General features: G+C 43.1%; 1 protein-coding gene across 1 annotated transcript in view; it reads right to left on the bottom strand.

The window, feature by feature from the left end:
- The window catches only part of ADAMTS17 (ADAM metallopeptidase with thrombospondin type 1 motif 17), a 367353-nt gene that overhangs the window by 90510 nt on the left and 257277 nt on the right, over positions 1 to 19566 (bottom strand). The window contains exon 16 of the mRNA XM_007990567.3: positions 6820 to 6900. Coding sequence (XP_007988758.3) covers positions 6820 to 6900 — 81 coding nt within the window. The remainder of the gene's footprint in view (positions 1 to 6819; positions 6901 to 19566) is intronic.

Raw genomic sequence — 19566 nt, 5'->3', positions numbered from 1 at the left:
TCGGAGATGAGCAAATGATTTCTTTGAAGCTGTGTGCTGACCACAGTCACACCAGGACCTGCTCTCTAGAACCCATTTCTCTCACAAAGACCAGAGGGAAGCCAGGCAGCTGCTCCCCTCCTTGCTGGGCCACCGGCATGGACCGGCTGACTCCCATATCCACGCCCCGCCAGTGACAGACTCCAACATTGGCTGCCCTGGGCTGGGGCCCCAGGCTCATCCCTGGTTCATGGCTTCTGTGAACACCCACTGTGCCCATCGCACGGCATCTGTTTCTCCCTCTAAGCAATGGTACCCAAGATTTCTCCTGGGAACATGTGTTTCCTCCTGTCACGTGGGGCTGGACCCCGCAGTTCCAGGCACAGGCCCATCACCCAACCCCAAACAGGGGGACTTTTGTTCACCTTAGGAAAAGGCAGCTTTCTTCCCACAGGGTTTCCCAGAGACTGGACGTGAGCCTGGATCTACCAGCCCACAGGAAGATGTCCACAAAGAGGACAGGGAGGAGTGCCAGTGCGGAGAGAGACCGTTTTTCCTGTGACATCATTTTAAGCCCCTGGATCCAGCAGTGCCTGAAGCTGGTACTCAGCAACTGAGAGCTGGGTTTGGCTTTCACACATGCTTTCTGGAGGTTGGGTTAAAAAATGCTAATCACGATGAGGGCAGAGCAGGTAAGGAAAGAAAATTACTATTATGGTTTCCCATAAATAGGCCCCAGATGTTTACCACCAAGCTGAGTATCCAGGGCCTCTGCCCATATCCCAGCACTAACACCTCTGTCTTGGCCCTAACCCTCCTATCCAGGCTCTAACACCCCTATCCCGGCTCTAACCCTCTTATCCCGGCTCTAACCCTCCTATCCTGGATCTAATACCCCTATCCTGGCTCTAACCTTCCTATGCCGGCTCTCACACCCCTATCCTGGCTCTAACACCCCTATCCCGGCTCTAACACCCCTATCCCGGCTCTAACCCTCCTATCCCGGCTCTAACCCTCCTATCCCGGATCTAACACCCCTATCCCGGCTCTAACCCTCCTATCCCGGATCTAACCCTCCTATCTCGGATCTAACACCCCTATCCCGGCTCTAACCCTCCTATCCCAGATCTAACCCTCCTATCCCGGCTCTAACCCTCCTATCCCGGCTCTAACCCTCCTATCCCGGCTCTAACCCTCTTATCCCGGCTCTCACACCCCTATCCCAGCTCTAACACCCCATCCCGGCTCTAACACCCTTATCCCGGCTCTAACACTCCTATCCTGGCTCTCACACCTGTATCCCAGCTCTAACACTCCTATCCCAGCTCTCACACCCCTATCCCGCCTCTCACACCCCTATCCCGGCTCTCACACCCCTATCCCAGCTCTCATACCCCTATCCCGGCTCTAACACCCCTATCCCAGCTCTCACACTCCTATCCCGCCTCTCACACCCCTATCCCGGCTCTCACACCCCTATCCCGGCTCTCACACCCCTATCCCGGCTCTCACACCCCTATCCCGGCTCTCACACCCCTATCCCGGCTCTAACACTTTAGAGGTAACCCTTTCTCCACTGGCCTTGTTTATGTATTTCTCGGGCCCTTTTTAAAAGATGTTTTAGAGTGACTCTGAATTACAACCTGCAAACTACCCCGCTTCCATGCCAAAAGTAAAACATCTGGGAGGTCAAGAGTGAAAAGGCCAAAAAAAGGGCAGGAGGGCACACCTGGAGACGGTTATAAGACCATCCTCAGAAACGCTGCACAGAGGTGGAGGCTGGCCCAGGGAAGCCCTGCTTCTGCCATCGGAGGCCCGACAGTGGGTGGCAGCAGCAGCAGCGACTATAGCATGAGGTGGAGGCAGAGCCAGTTGGGCCTTGGAGCCTGCCATCCTCTGATCACCGGAGTGGGTCTTTCCTGTCTGTAGTGGAATGGGTGGGAGAGGTGTCAGGAAGAGGGCTACTGGAGGCCTCGGAGGAGTCACTGGGTGTGGTCAAGGAATTATGGGACAGGAAAGTGAAAGAGGCTGCAGCTGACGGCCAAACCCAGGCAAGGTCGACTGCTGATGGGGAGGAACCTATTGGACAACCGAGTGCTAGTGACAGCAGCCGGCTCTCTGGGGAAAACAGCCTAGAGTTATGGTATATTTGCTACCCAAAGTGTAAATACCCTCACCATGACAGATTTTGTTATCCACCTGGCATCAGTGAACAAGGAGTGGGGAGGAGATGCCTATAACCGGCTCTCACAAGCCACACACAGCTGTGGGGGCACTCCAGTGAATTCTGAAGATGCTTGTCTTTGCTTTGGAGGTCCTGGTCTGCAACTGATGAGTTGGAGAACTCCTGCACAATCACAACTTGGTTGAGGCCGGGCATGGGTTTGGGGTCAGCTCTCAGAGCCCCAGAAAGAATACATTTTGCATGCCCACGCACTGCCTGTGGCCGTCGCCACAGCGGCTGCAAGTTCTGGCGTACTGCAAATGCAGCTTTCCAGCTCAGAGCCTGCACGCCTTTCCTCGTGACAGCGTGCTCGCAGCCACACATTTGTGTATCTCTCAGGGAGAGGAAAACACAGGCAGAGTTATTAGCAGGAGGTCAGCAGATCTAGGAGGCATGGGGGTTACTTCCAGCCTTTTCACTTTGGTGTCACTTAGCAAGATTCCAAATTTGCAGTTTGCTGTGGTCCATCTGAAAAATCATAACTTCCTGCTAAAATCAGAAGTTAGTGCTTGACATCCCTTCAAAAGAGATGTCAGCTCAGAGATTCTGTTGGGATGTCAAGATCATTTTTAACAGTGAATAAATAGGTTCATTGTGGAGTCCCATGAACAATGACTTCATGGGGCCATGTCAACTCCAGAGAGACAATGCAGGTCACCTCCTGCCCCCTTCTGTGGCAGCTTGGTTGCTCTCCTGCCTTGCGTTAGCTGCACAGAGTGGGGTCTGCAAAGGCCTCTGAGGCTGCAGCTCCAGGCAGGAGTCCTTTCCACAGCCCTACACATAATGCATTTTTTTTTTTTTCCTGAAAGACAACCTTCCAAATTAAATGCATTTTCGGCTCTACAAGTTCCTGTCCCCTCAAACCTTGGGCATCAATGAGTATCTCCAAGCCCCCGTTGTCTCTAAGTATTTTGAGATTAATTAGTGTGCACTTGAAATCAGGATATGTTTGGACCCAGAAAAGACTCTATGGAACAATTAAAATGATTACAAATGCTTTGATTTTATGGGCAATGAACAGAGCAAAGAACGGGGGATTCCCCCAGTGATTTCATTTTATCTGTGATGTCTGAAGTTCTGGTTTGCTGGGGAGGAGATTTTCCCTTGCTCATTTCACCTGGGCCAGAGATTGGAAGTTTTAAACCACTATCCAAAACATAACCATGCTCACTTTTGTGGGTTTTGCTCAGAAGCGCTCAACAGTTAGACTTCTGTGGGGCACCACATGGGTGGATATACTTTCCTTTGCCACCAGGGCAGAACAAAACCTTTGCAACGAGCTGGAGTGTGAGGTCAAATGCAGAACGTCCATTTCTGTCTCTGGCTCTTCTTCCTCTCTGTGGACACTCATACACCATCCTGGTCTTCCAGGCACTGTGGGGAAGACCATGAGCCATTCCAGGGAGCGAGGTGGGGGCATTCCTGAGGGAAGGGCACTGCTCCTTTTCAGAGCTGGCTGGAGGCAGATGCGAACTCTGACCCTGTCCACATGCCCCTCTCTGGCACAGAGCTGAGCAGAAGCTCGAGTGGGGTTCTTTTAGTCTCTCTCCTTCCTAGCTTCACTGGAAGACCTGACCCACAGTCAACCTACTTCTAATCCTGGCAGCGAGTCAGCTCCTTTTATTTCCACTCGGAGTTCTGCCAGCTCTGTTCTTAGCTATGGATACAAACTGCCCAGGCATTTCCTGTTCCAGGTGGTTTTGAGCAGAAAGCCAGCCAGCGTGGGCTGAAGGTAGGTGGGGTGAAATTCTTCAGGAATTGCTCTCAGCAAATGTGAGAGCAATTCAAAGTTACACTGGGTTGACTTCCAAAGCACCCAGTGCTGAGTGGAAACAAGGCCTTTTGGAACTAACTTTAGAAACATAATGAGTGTGGACCACCTTCAGGCTTGCCCATGTCCATCAGCCAGGCCCTGGAGTCCTGGGATTATGCCTTCTGGATAAGATAAGGCAGGAAGCTGGCTCCAGCCTCCCATGGAGGCCCAGTGCTTCTGGAGAGCGGAGCAGTTACCCCGAGACGTTAAACCAATCTCCGTGGCATGCAGGTTTGTTCTGAAGAGCACACAACGTAGTGGTAACAACAGGCAGGTTTAACGTGGATTCTCCCGTGAAAAATCTCCATCCGGCAGTCTCTGGCCATGATTGGACAGAGTAATTCTGAGAGGCTCCATGAATTGCAGTGAACTCAGAGGAGCTGGGGAACCTGGATGAGACACCAAGCCCCTTGGAGCTTCAGCTTGCCCCTCTGTGAAGGAAGCAGAGCAATACCTTGCAGCCCATTTAGGGGGATTAGGGATCAGGTCTCTAAGGCACAGGCGAGCTCAGTGATTGGGAGCCACTATCGCAGATGCTATTGTTCTTTTTTGGTATACATGGCCCTCAGGCTTCAGGAGCTGAGGGACGATCACAAGAGCTCATTCTCCTGGGTGGCATCTGCTAGTTAGCACCTGCTGGCCCTAAAGTGAGTCTGAGTGAAAAGTCTGTTTGTACCATAGGAATCAGAAGTTGAGGAGCGATCCGAAGGATTCTAACATCCTCTGCCATTCTTAAATTGCCATGCAAAAGTGGAGATAAGGAAGACACTCCTATTGCCAGACACTTAGGGTTGAGCCAGGTGGAGAAGCCATGCTGGGAAATCTCAGAAGCCAGGGTCGGAAGCCAAGGGACTTACTCGCGGGGGCACCTTCTGGGGCTTGATGGAAGAACCACTAATTCGACCTCCAAGCTGAACTACCTCTTGGAATACCCAGACTGCGAATTTTGAATGAGGATGAAAGGTGACATCAGCCTCCCACGGGGGGCCTCCAGTACACTCAAATGCATGGGTTGAGAAGGGGAAGGGTAACTTTGTGGCATGATACCAGGTGGTGGGGCTTCCGATGCAAATGCTGGTGAGGCTGACCCGATGTCCTTTGATGGGCAGAAGGAGAGGGAGTAGGCTCTTTGTGAATTTAGTGAAAGGAGGCTGTCACTTTGAAGCTGCCAAAAGCAGCAAGAGGCCTTGTTTCAGAATGCATTTTTAAGTGTTGTTCTATTTGCAGAGTGACAGCTGGGACAGCGGGGGAGGAGAGTGCCAGGCAAGGCAGGGACACTGTCCATGCAGGGGAAGTGGGAAACCACAGGGCGGATGAAAATGCATATGGATGTCAACTCCAGGGATGGCAAGGTCTTACCCTGGCAGCAGAAGCACGAGCTGCCGTCACAGCCTCAAGGAGGCAGGGTGGATGGCAGGTGACCAAGCTGCGGAGGAGATGGCAGGGCAGCTTGGGACATGGGGGGATCCACAGAGTGTGGTGCCAGTGATAACCCATGTGGGTGCTTGGAAATGGGCACTCCTGCCTTCCCCAAGGCAGGTGTGCCGGGGGCATGTTAGCATCAAAGCATTCCCTAACTCTTTAATTAACAGGATTGTGGTCTTCATTGTAAACTTGCCTATTAGATATTTGTTTTGTGTCTGTCTCATTAGACTCTGAGTTTCTCAAGAGAGACCATTTCAAAGAAAGACTTGGACTTTTGCATAGTCTACAAAGGCAGGAATGTGGACAAAGATGTCATTTAAAAAAATGAGTAATAAAAATGGAAATAAAAGGGTTCCATGGGTAACTTCAATTTAGCTAAAATCATTTTTTGAAACTCGACAAGTCATGTCTTACTTTTTCTTTCTTCAGTCTCAATCAGCACTTTGCAACACAGGCTGAGAGGTGATGACATGAGGACAGCTCAGAGGAAGGGTACCTGAGGAAGATCAGCCACCTTGAGTTTAAGTTTAACCCAAGACAGAAACATGGGATTAAAGCTGGCAAAAGGACAGGGCCCACAACATGTTCCAAGCCAGGGAGGGAGGAGCAGAGGCAGCCTCTGTGCACCCTGCTGTCTCCACTTCTATGTCCAACTCAGAACTCCAACCACCCTGGGGCTCAAGTCCTGGGCTAACCTTTGCTGGGGTTGACGGGGAGGCTGGGAATTGGGCCAAGGATACTCTTGGAAGGTCTTCTCTGGCTAGGAAGGGACTTATCAGAATGGCTTTGCTCATGTATAGTTAGGAAAATCAGTCCAGAATAGAACCCAAGTCTATGGAAAGATGCAGGTGTTTGTGCTTGAAGTCAATGGCGCCGGCCACTAGGAATCTGGAATACACAGACCTTAGTGAAACTGGTGTCCTTCTGGGTTTCCATTAGACTTAGGACTGTTGTTCTTTTTCCAGCTAAGAAGTCATCCCCAGAACCACTGGCAGCCCAGTGGGGCTTCCTGCAAGTTGGCCAATGGCCTGCACTGCCCAGACTCAATCTGCTCTCAGCTCTATGGGGTTACTTTGGGGGACTGGTAACCTGCACAATTCCTCACAACTTCCTTCACTCTTCTATGATCTTCCTTCCTGTCCCAAGCTTGTCTTCTATCGTTTTCCTTCCTGTTCCCACCCCAATCCACCCTGGGGATGGCTACATGTTAGTCAAATATGACGGCGCTGTGTGGTCCCCTCTGGGTGTTCCTGTCATTACAATACAGGTGTGAAACCAGCCATAACCCGGGAGGAATGACACTGAACTGATTTACCAGACTGATCATCAAAATCGATTCTTAACACATAAATCATGAGTCAAGTCATTTTTGTTTTACCCAGAAAGCTGTGGGCAGGTTTATCCTCCACCACACGGATCCTCCGAGCTCCAGCAGGAATGATGGCAGCTTCGATATAACCTGTAGCAACAAATGACATAGAGGTAAACCACACCTCCACCCTGCACCAGAGGCCACGCAGCATGCCCCGGCCAAAATCTAGCTACCGAGCCCCCGACAGTGGCTTCAGAAATGGAGGGCTGGTGCAGCTCTGAGAAATCGAGAGAGCCAAAGAAGGAGGCAGCTCTCCTAAGGCCAGAATCTCCCGGCGGCCTCATTTCCAGAGAGCAGGATTTGCATGTTTCAGGTTGAGTGGTGTCCCCCTCCTCCGCCCTCCCCACCCCCCGCCCCGGCAACCAGAACATCAGCATGTGACCACTGCAGACATATTAAGATGACGTCATCCACGAGTAGGTGGGCCTAATCCAATATTACTGATGTCCTTATAAAAAGGGGAAGTTTGGACACAGACATGCACACAAGGAGAATGTCACGAGAACACAAAGGCAGAGATGAAGTGATGCTTCTACAAAGCAGCCAAGGAACGCCAAAGACTGCCAGCAAACCACCGGAAGTTAGGCAAGAGGCATGGAACAGATCCTCCCTCGTGACCTGCAGAAGGATCCAACCCTGCTGACGCCCTGATCTCAGATTTCTCACCTCCAGAACCAAAAGACAGAAAGTTTCTGTTGCTTATGCCACCTAGTTTGTGGCACTTTGTTATGGAAACCATAGCAAATGAATACAGCCTGGTATTCTATGTGAATGGCACTCCCTGGAGCATCAGTGAAAAGTGGCCCTGGTCTCATTCATCTGCTGGAGGGCCTTTTTCTCTTTGTTGTATTTTGAACTTCCCTGAATATCCATGGGATGACAGCAGAAACCAAGCAATTTGCCCTATGACAAAACTACAGTATTGCCTTAAACACGGTGCACTGTTTCTTGCTTCCGCCGTCTTTGGCCATTTCTGCAGCTATCACACTTGTATAGTTTTGTACATTTCCTTGCATATTTTTAAGAAGAGTAGGGGGCCAGAACAGCAGGTGGGCAGTGAAGACATGATTGAAGCTGCCAGGGCAGAAGCTGGCAACTGGCTGATGCCTGGTTAATGGGGTGACTGCCAATAAATGAGCCCAACATGACGGTGAGACTCTGAAATGTAGGCTGGTAATAATCTTGGTTTGATTTTTATTTGGAATTTAGACAAGAGTATTAGGCATTTGTTTCTGCAATTTAGATGAGGATCTCAACTTAGATTACAAATCCTAGCTGTGTTGTTCCCAATGTGATCATCAGAATCATGAGTGGAGCTGTAAAAAATTAGAAATTTCTAGGTTCAACTATGTGCAGATCATGGAAATACCTATTTTGAGGGGTTTATTTACTTATTCATTCATTTTCTCACAATAAAATGGCTTTATTTTTATTATCAAAATAGTATACAAAAGTTCAAACAACATACAGCAGAAACCCAGAATTGACCTGTACCACATCACAATGAGAAAATTACTCCAAGAAAGTAATATTTTGACCAGCCTTTTCAACATCTCTTAATGCACATAAACATACACATATCATTTTATATGAACAGAATATTATACGTACTTTTAAAAGATCAGTATTATACAACTTCAAAATAATTAGTTTTGCTAGGTAATGTATGTCTAAGGTACAGAATTCAAAAATTATAAATGGATCAAGTAGAAAGTATATCGATCTATAGGCTATATGAGGCATTCTATAGCCAGCTACATTTTTAAAACTATAATAATTTGTATATTGTGGCTGAGTTTCTACATAGCTAACTTAACATCTGCTAATATGACAGTTCTGTTTCTTCCTTTCTAGTCTTTATGCCTTTAATTTCTTTTTTACTATTCTGGTTGCAACTGACAAAACCACATTGTAAGGAAAATGAGATTGTGACATCCTTGTGTAATTCATGATGTCACAGGAATGCTTCCAAAGTTTTCCCACCAAAAGAGATTGCTACTGTGAGAATAGGATAGGTATCATTAATCATTTATCTGGTTAGGGACATTCTCTTTTTTGTTTAAATTTTACTTTAAGTTCTGGGATACATGTGCTGAACGTGTAGGTTTGTTACATAGGTATACATGTGCCACGGTGGTTTGCTGTACCCATCAACCCATCATCTAGGTTTTAAGCCCTGCATGCATTAGGTATTTGTCCTAATGCTCTCCCTCCCCTTTTCCCCCATCCCCTGACAGGCCCCAGTATGTGATGTTCCCTTCCCTGTGTCCATGAATTCTCATTGTTCAACTCCCACTTATGAGTAAGAACATGTGGTGTTTGGTTTTCTGTTCCCGTGTTAGTTTGCTGAAAATGATGGTTTCCAGCTTCATCCATGTCCCTGCAAAGGACATGAACTCATTCTTTTTTATGGCTGCATAGTATTCCATGGTGTATGTGTGTCAAATTTTCTTTATCCAGTCTATCGCTGATGGGAATTTGGGTTGGTTCCAAGTCTTTGCTATTGTAAACAGTGCCGTAATAAACATATGTGGGGACATTCTCTTTTTGAATACTTAGTGTGCTAACAGTTTTTATCATGAAGAGGTATTAAAGTTAATAAAATGTTTTTGTACATCTACTGAAATCATCATACTGTTTTTCTCCCAAACCATACCAAGACCTCAGAGTTGAACTATGATCACACTTGTCATGGCTTAGATGGTACATGGATCCATGTCTTAGCTTTTTTAAAAAAATTATTTCATACATGTGGTGTTTGCTTAGTTTTACATAAACATTTATCATTTTTTTCCCTCACCATTTCTTCCCCATATCAGACCATGCTTCTGGTATCTTTTTTTCTTCCTTAAATCCATGTGAAGGTCCTTTAGTGTAGGTCTCTTGGTTGTTGTAAACTCTCTGGCTTTGTTTATCTATAAATGTCTTCATTGACATTCTCTTGGTTTTGAGAAATGGTGTTCTTGGGCATTTGATTCTAAATTGATTGTTATTTTCCTTCAACACTTGAAATATACTTTTCCACTGTCTTCTGGCTTCCCTTATGATATTAAGAAGGCAGTCATCATTCTTAGTGTCGTTCCTTTCTAAGTGGCCTGTCTCAGCGATACTCCTTGGTGTTCTGCAGTTTCACCAAGACATTTCTGAGCACGGATAATGGGGAAATACCGGTTGTCAAATTTCTCCAGTCACATTTTACCTTTAACGTCTAAGAACTATTAGACTACTTATAGTTTTGTATCAACGTTTCTTGGGACACAAAGCTATATTATTAATATGGTTTTTTTTTTCTGATCTATTTGGTTTTCTTTTGAACATCAGAGTATACATGTTTATCTCTTTTGTCTTCTGCAGTGCTTATTTTATCTTTTATTTTTTATTTACCCTGCTTGGATTACTTTGTGCTTCCCAGGTTAGATCAGATCGATCCCTTGCATTGTTTCCTACCTTTTATCTTTTAACTGTTTATTAATTTGTACAAAAACAATGCAACTGGTTTCTATGTATTAATTTTGTACCCAACTTCCTGAATCCTCTTATAATTGTCATATTTTCAAGGTTAATTCTCTTAGGTTTTCAAGATAAATAATAATATCACAATAATATCTACCACAGTAATAGTTTTACACTTTTGAAATGTTTATGGTATAAATATATATATTTCTCTCCCATTCAAGCACTAACCAGACCTGACTTAAGCTTAGCTTCTGAGATCAGACACATTCAGGGTGGTGTGGCCGTAGTTATTTTTCTTTTCTAAATGCATTGGTGAGCACCACCAGAAAAATGTTAAATATTCCTGGAGAGAATGTACACCCTTGTTTTGTGTTTGATTACAACAAGAATGCTTATAGTGTTTCACTGTTGAATATAATGTGGGCTTACAGTTATATATAATATCTCATATATAACATACTTTATGGATAATATAATCGTATTAAAGGCATATACGTTATTCTCATATTAAGAGTTTTGTCAGGAATAAAGGTTGAATTTTCCTGCATGCCTTTTCAGCATCTAAGTGCATAGTTTCCTCTTGCTCTCACACCTTGTTCTATTAATAGTATAATTATATGAATATATTTTCTAATATAAAACCATCTTCATATCTCAGAATAAACCTTACTTGGCCATAGCATATAATTTTAATATGCTGCTGAATTGTTTGCTAATATTTAGAACTTTTGCAACATTATTCCTAAGAAGGCTCCGCAATTGTTATTATGCTTTCTTTGTTGGATTGGGTTTTGGTATCAATATTATTCTTGCTTTAATTAGGAGTATTTCGATGCTTCTATAACTTACCTGTGTTGATTTTATGTAGAGTCACAATTGGGAAATTATTTTTTCAATCATTCATTTCAAACAGGTTTTAAACTTATTTACAGAACCGAGCAAGGTAATCTCTTATGATTTATTAATTTCCTTTATACTTTATTTCCCTATTCGCTATTATTTTACATATTTGTACTTTCCTACCCCCATTTGGTTCATTAAATGAGCAAACAGTGGAGCTGTATACTATTTAGTTGGATTTCTTCATCCTGTCCCTTACCAATAAATTCTAGTTGTTGTTTCTGTTTTATTGAATGTTTTTCCATAGGCCTGTATATTTATACTTCTACTGTGTAACTTATCAGATGTAATTTAGTCCCTGGATATTACAAAACAAGGAAATGAGAATAATTACAGTACATTCTACTTTCTCACATCCCATTTCAACTTTTATTGTGTCATTTTGACATTGTATTAGTTTGTAACATTTACTTTTTACTAAGGTAATTCCTATAGTTGTTTTAGTTTTAATCCTAAAAAGGAATTTAATGTTTGTTATGCATTCTTCTGCCAGTTTCTCTAATAAATTCTTGCTTGCCTCAAATTTGCTCCCTTTGAGATGGACTTATGGGAATTATATTTTCTGAAATATAATACTATATAGCAAAAAATAATTGTTCATTGTCCTTATCCTTGAATGTCAGTTTGGCTGCTATAACATGTTGGGGTCATACTTACTTTCTCTGAGGCTGTTGTATGAGTGGCTCCATAAAATGTGACCATGGAGAAGTCTAAGGACTGCTGGTTATTGCCCCATTATTAGGTTCTCTAAAATTTAGGTGGGATGCTCAAAGGAGTCTTACCTTTAATGTCTAATAACTAATAAGCTATTCGTAGTTTTGTGTCAACTTTTCCTGGATACAAGGCTACATTATCAGTACATTTTTTTTTTTCGGATCTATTTGGTTTTTTTGGGGGGGGCAGATATCAAAGTATATACATTTGTTGCCTTTGTCTTCTGCAGTGCTCATGTGATCTTTTATCCTTGGGACTTTTTGTTTATTTTCATTTTCCCCTGGTGTTTTTCTCAATCCTGTCTTCCGGGTTTCTTACTGCACTCTCGTAGTGTTGATATTCTCTGTCTGCTTCCATGTAGACCTGGTTTTTGTGATGGATTCACTGACCTCTCCTACGGTATGTCCTCAGTTCTGCTAAGTCACATTTCATCTCTCTCTCTTGCTTCATTGCGTCACCGTTTCTTCATTGAGGTCTTGTGTCTTAGCTATGAATTCTTAGTTTCTTTCTTTTTTTTTTTTTTTTTGGAGATGGAGTTTTGCTTTGTCGCCTAGGCTGGAGTACAGTGGTGTGATCTCAGCTCACTGCAACCTCCACCTTCCGGGTTCAAGTGATTCTCCTACCTCAGCCTCCTTAGTAGCTGGGATTACAGGCGCCCACCAACACGCCCAGCTAAGTTTTATATTTTTAGTAGAGACTGGGTTTCACTATGTTGGCCAGGCTGGTCTCGAACTCCTGACCTCAGGTGATCCCCCTGCCCCGGCCTCCCAAAGTGCTGGGGTTACAGGCGTGAGCCACTGCGCCTGGCCTTTGAGTTCCTATTTTATCAAAGCGACTGTTGATCACTTTTTGAAATTCATGGCAGTAACATTGGGTCACAATTTACATCTTTTCCTTGGTAACATATTGCCAGGATTTTTAAAAAGTCATTTGCTTTCCTTGTCCCCTTTATCTTTTTCCTATTGCCAGATACTTGTATAGATCTGGTGCTGGTAAATTTATTTCACATTTTAAAGTAAGACAAGTTCTAATCATACTGGTTGCTTGCACTAGGTGTGGTAGGGAGAAACAGGACAGTGTTGTAGGCTAACCAGACTTTCCTTGGTTTACAGTAAAATTTGTTAGGACACAGGTTTATTGATATCAGTGAGTTCACTGTCATTTTCCTTTTAAAAAACAACGTGTATTTTGAATTTATACAAATACACGCGAGTATATTTTCTCACTGTAAGAAGTTTAATACTACACAAACAAAAACAGCATAGTATTTTCATATTTACATTTGTCTCACTTCTATGTTAGGAGTAACTCAATATATCATATTACATTTTCAATTTTTAAAAACATGTCTCAGATATCATATATGTTATGTATAGCTCTACTTTATTTATTTTTTTGCTTAAATCGCTATGAAGTTTATATAACTACTCGCCTATTAATGGACATTTAGGTTGTTTCAAAATTTTCACTATAAGAAACAACACTATATCATATATGAATATGCACAGAAAACCCCTTAAACCCCTCCACAAAATACTAGCAAGCCTGATCCAGCCACATGTAAAAAGGATTCTACACTGTGATCAAATATGATTTATGCTAGGACTCAAGCTTGGTTTAACATATGGAAAAATCAGGCTGGGCACAGTGGCTCACCCCTGTAATCACAGCACTTTGGGAGGCTGGGACAGGTGGATCACTTGAGGCCAGGAGTTTGAAACCAGCCTGGCCAACATGGTGAAACCCTGTCTCTACTTAAAAAAAAAAAAAAAAAAAAAAAAAAATTAGCCAGGCGTGGTGATGTCCACTTTTAATCCCAGCTACTTGGGAGGCTGAGGCATGAGAATCGCTTGAACCCGGTGGGCGAGGGTTGCAGTGATCCAGGATTGTGCAACTGCACTCCAGCCTGGGCAACAGAGTGAGACTACCTCTCAAAAAAAAAAAAAAAAAAAAAAATCAATCAACATAATCCTCCATGTTAATAAGGGGCAAAATCCACAAGATCATCTCAATAGGTGCAGGAAAAGCATTTGACAAATTTCAACACTCCTTCCTGATAAAAATACTCAACAAACTAGGAATAGAAGGGAGCATGCTCAACCTGATAAAGGACATCTACAAAACTCCACAGCTAACAGCATACTTAATGGTGAAATACTAAATGCTTGTCCCCTAAGATAAGGAACAAGACAAGGATGTCCTGTTACTCCCATTCAACACTGTACTGGGAGTTCTATCTAGGGCAATTATGCAAGGAAAAGAAATAAAAGGCATACAGATTGGAAAGAAGAAGTAAAATTATCTCTATTTGCAGATGCTAAAATATTTTATAGAGAAAATCCTAAGGAATCCATTAAAAAACCTATTATGACAGGTTCGGTAAGATTGCAGGATACAAGGTCAATATATAAAAAATCAATTCCAGGCCGGGCGTGGTGGCTCACGCCTATAATCCCAGCACTTTGGGAGGCCGAGGCAGGCAGATCACAAGGTCAGGAGATCAAGACCATCCTGGCTAATACGGCGAAACCCTGTCTTTATTAAAAATACAAAAAAATCAGCCGGGTGTGGTGGCAGGTGCCTGTAGTCCCAGCTACTAGGGAGGCTGAGGCAGGAGAATGGCTCTGGGAGGCAGAGCTTGCAGTGAGCCGAGATGGTGCCACCGCACTCCAGCCTGGGCAACAGAGCGAGACTCCATCTCACACACACAAAAAAAACAAAACTGCATTTCTAGATGTTAGGAACGAACAGCTGGAAAATGAAATTTAAAAAGCAATTCAATTTAAGTAGCATCAAAAAGAATCAAACACTTAGGAATACATTAAAAAAAAAAACCTGGAGGGTTTGTAGGTTGAAGACTACAACACATTGCTGAAAGATATTAACAAATATCTAAATAAATGGAAAGATATTTTATATTCTTGGATCAGACGACATTGTAAAAATGGGACTGCTTCACAAATTGGTCTACAGATTCAACGTAATCCCTATCAAAAATCCCAGCATTTTTTTTTTTTTTTTTTTTTTGCCAAAAATGACAAGCAGATCCTAAAATTCAGACGAAAATGCAATAGACCCAGAATAGCCAAAACAATATTTCAAAAGAAGTTGAAGAACTCAGATTTCCTGATTTCAAAACTTTCTGGCTACCTATACCGATCAAGACAGCAAGGTAATGGCATAAGGACAGTCATTTCTAACAATGGAATATAATTCAGAGTCCAGAAAACAATTTTTTTTTTAAACAAAGGTGCCAAGAATGTTCATCGGGGAAAGAACAGTCTTCAACAAACAGTGTTGGGACAACTGGATATCCAAATGCAAAAGAATGAAGTTGTACTCCTACTTCAGACCACTCAAAAAAATTAACTCAGAAATAGATCACAGATGTAAATATCAGAGCTAAAACTAGAAACCTCTTGGAAGAAAACATAGGAGTAAATCTTTGTGACCTTGAATTAGGCAATGGTTTCTTAGACATGGCAGCAAAAGCACAAGCAACAAAAGAAAAAATAGATTAACTGGATTACATCAAAACTGAAAACTTGTGTTTCAAAAGATACCATCAAGAGAGTGAAAAGCCAACTCATACCCTGTGAGAAAATCTGTGCAAATCATTAGTCTGATAAAGGAACTGCATCCAGAATATATAAAGAAAGCTTACAACTCGAGAAGAAAATGGCAATCCAATTTAAAAATGGGCAAAGGATTTTAACAGGCATTTCCCCAAAAAAGATATATGACCAACAAACAAATGAAAAGATGCTAATGATACATTAGTCATTAGGGAAGTGCAAACCCAAACCATAAGGACATACCACATTGTGCCCACTAGGATGACACTAACAAAAAATAGTAAATTGGAAAGAACATAGAGAAATGGTAGCCCCCATTCATTGCTAGCAGAAACGTAAAGTGGTGCAGCCACTTTGGAAAAGAGTTTAGCAGCTACTCCAAAAGTTAAACACAGAATTATCACTCACCAATTCCACTCCCAGGTATATACACAAGGGAAATGAAAACATGTCCACATGATAACCTGTACACAAAAGTTTATATCAGTGTTATTCCTAATAGCCAAAAAAGTGGAAACAATCCAAATACCCATCAACCAATGACTGTATTTATAAAATATGATATAGCCAAACAATGGAATAGTATTTGGCAATAAAAAGAAGCATTGATATATGTGACAACATAGATGACTTGAAAATACTATGCTAAGGGAAAAAGCCTGTCAGGAAGGACCACATATTATACGATTCCATTTACATGAAATATCCAGAAGAGAAAAATTTATACATATAGACATTAGATGAGTGGTTGCCTAGGGCTTAAGAGGGTGATGGGGAATGACTGCTACCGAGCATGGGGTTTCTTTTGGGAATGGTTGTGGTGATATGGCACCATTCCTTGGGGTGATCAGCCAGCTACCTGGTAGCAGGTTGATTATATTGGACCTTTTCCATCATGGAAAGGGCAGTGGTTTGTCCTTACTGGACTAGACACTTACTCCGGATATGGGTTTGCCTATCCTGCATGAAATGCTTCTGCCAAGACTACCATCTGTGGAGTCACAGAATGCCTTATCCATAGAGCGTTCCACACAGCATTGCCTCTGACCAAGGCACTCCCTTTACAGCTAAAGAAGTGTGGCAGTGGGCTCATGCTCACGGAATTCACTGTTCTTACCATGTTCTCCATCATCTTGAAGAAGCTAGAAAGAACGGTGGAATGGCCTTTTGAAGTAACAATTACAATGCCAACTAGGTGACCATACTTTGCAGGGCTGGGGCAAAGTTCTCCAGCAGGCCATGTATGCTCTGAATCAGTGTCCAATATATGGTACTGTTTCTCCCATAGCCAGGATTCACAGGTCCAGGAATCAAGGGGTGGAAGTGAAATGATACCACTCACCATCACCCCTAGTGATCCCCTAGCAAAATTTTTGCTTCCTGTTTCCCCGACATTATATTCTGCTGGCCTAGAGATCTTAGTTCCAGAGGGAGGAATGCTGCCACCAGGAGACACAACGATTTCATTAAACTGGAAGATTGGTACCCACCTGGACACTTTGGGCTCCTCCTACCTTTAAGTCAGCAGGCTAAGAAGGGAGTTACAGTGTTGGCTGGGGTGACTGACCTGGACTATCAAGATGAAATCAGTCTACTGCTCCACAATGGAGGTAAGGAAGAGTACACATGGAATACAGGAGATCCATTAGGGCATCTCTTAGTATTACCATGCTCTATGATTAAGGTCAATGGGAAACTACAACAGCCCGATCCAGGCAGGACGACAATGACCCAGACCCCTCAGGAATGAAGGTTTGGGTCAGTCCACCAGGAAAAAACCCATGACCTGCTGAGGTGCTTGCTGAAGGCAAAGGGAATACAGAATGGCTAGTAGAGAAAGGTAGTTATCGATACCAGCTATGACCACGTGACCAGCTGCAGAAACGCAGACTGTAATTGTCATGAGTATTTCCTCCTTCTTTTGCTAAAAACATGTTTGAGCATGTATACACTTGTACTAAGACAATATCTTTATTTCCTTTTCCTTTGTCATGTGACATAAGATCTATTGACTTCATATAAGCATTTAAGTATTATTAACTTTATGTAATAGTATTTGGGTTGGGGATGGGTGTGTTTCCGGTTGTACGAAGGATAGCTGTATTATGTTAGGGGTAATTATGACCTTATTATTGTCTTTATTTGAAGATTACGTATGATTTCAGAAGATGTGGATGGGTTCAAGTTGACAAGGGGTGGACTTGTGATGGTTAATACTGAGTGTCAACTTGATTGGATTGAAGGATACAAAGTATTGATCCTGGGTGTGTCTGTGTGGGTGTTGCCAAAAGAGATTAACATTTGGGTCAGGGGGCTGGGGAAGGCAGATCCACCCTTAATCTGGTGGGCACAATCCAATCAGTTGCATCGAATATAAAGCAGGCAGAAAAACATGAAAAGGAGAGGTGGGACTAGCTTCCCCGCCTACATCTTTCTCCTGTGCTGGATGCTTCCTGCCCTCGAACATCAGACCCCAAGTTCTTCAGTTTTGGGACTCGGACTGGTTCTTGCTCCTTAGCTGGCGGACAGCCAGCCGGGACCTTGTGATCAAGTTAATACTTAATGAACTCCCCTATATATACACACACATACATAGGTACACACAGATATACACATACACACACACTACTTAATAAACTCCCATATATATGTGTGTATGTGTGTATCTCCTATTAGTTCTGTCCCTCTAGAAAACCCTAATACATGGCTGCATAACCTTGTGCATGTGCTAAAACTCATTGAATCGCACACTTTAAATGGGTGGATTATATGGCATGTAAATGATATCTTTATAAAGTTGCTTAGAAAAGAAATAATACTTCTATGAATGGCTTTGTACATGTCTTCTTGTGCATAAATATAATGTCCTACCAGGCCAGCTAATGTGAGAATCACTGAGTCAAACACAGGCACTGCTAAGTTGACCTTGGTTTAAATACTATTTAAGCCAACCCACACTATATGAGAATAAATGGTTATTCAAAGATTTCTAAATCCTTGACAAGATCAATCTTCTTAATATTTGCTAATCCATTTAGTAAAAAGATATTGTCATAAGTTTAATTTCCAGCTCATGCAATCCTCCCACCCCGGCCTCCTGAGTAGCTGGGACTTCAGGCACACACCACCGTGTCTGCCTAATTTTTTTGTATTTTTTGTAGAGGCAGGGTTTCGTCATGTTGCTCAGGCTGGTCTGATAGTCATATTTTTAATTTTTGAGATCTATTTTTTGTTTTCTGATTATTTCTTCCCATGGCATTCTGCTTTTATTTTGTGGCTACAATATCATCTTAAATCTTTCTACAAATAGTTATTAGAGAATTTGAACTTCTATTATTTGAGTTACTTTTTCCGTTGGTCTTTTATTTTTTATTTATTTATTTTTTCCAGTTTATCTTGGTTTTTCTCATTCATGTTGCAGACTCTCCTTCAAGAACCAGGCAGCTGGGCAGTCTCCTGTGGGGATGCACAGGATTTGTTTACTCTCAGGATTGGCTTTCTGCTGGGTGCAGGGAGCTGTTGCTGTGTTGGCAACCAAAATACCAGAATGAAGAGGTGTTTCCTAGAGGTGCTGTGTTGTGGTAAAACTCCCAGGGCCGCTGTGTTATGGTACTGGCCGCAAATATTTCCAAGTTTTTCTCTGGAAATATGGAAGTAATACATTTCACCACCCACTTAAACGTGTGTGACCATGTGACTTTGAACAGTAAAATGTGAGCGAAAATGAGGTGTGCCTCTTCCCTGCAGGAGCCTGAAGCACATCCGGGTCTGGTTTGCCATACTCCCTTTCCTGGCCAAGGTGACTGTGGCAGCGTGTGAACAGATAAAGTCTCTGCCAGCCTAGTTCCAGGAGTGACCTCACTATGCAGAGCCTCTTGCCGACCCACAGTGGGCAAGCAGCAGGGGCTGGAAGCAGACTTTTGTGTTAAGCCACTGAGATCTGGGAGGCACTTTTACGTTAGTTTTGTTTGCTTGTTTATTGCAGCAAAACCAAGTATATTCATTCCATTCCATCCACAGATGAACTTCCACCTGAGATGTGCTTGTCCTCCCTAAACCTTTCAAGAACTGACTTTTCATTCATTTTCAGGTGATCTTGGGAAGACAA

Source organism: Chlorocebus sabaeus, chromosome 29, assembly GCF_047675955.1.
Source record: "Chlorocebus sabaeus isolate Y175 chromosome 29, mChlSab1.0.hap1, whole genome shotgun sequence".
NCBI classification, from domain to species: Eukaryota; Metazoa; Chordata; class Mammalia; order Primates; family Cercopithecidae; genus Chlorocebus; species Chlorocebus sabaeus.
Note: the sequence above shows the minus strand (reverse complement) of the source record. Positions and strands in the feature narration are given on the sequence as shown.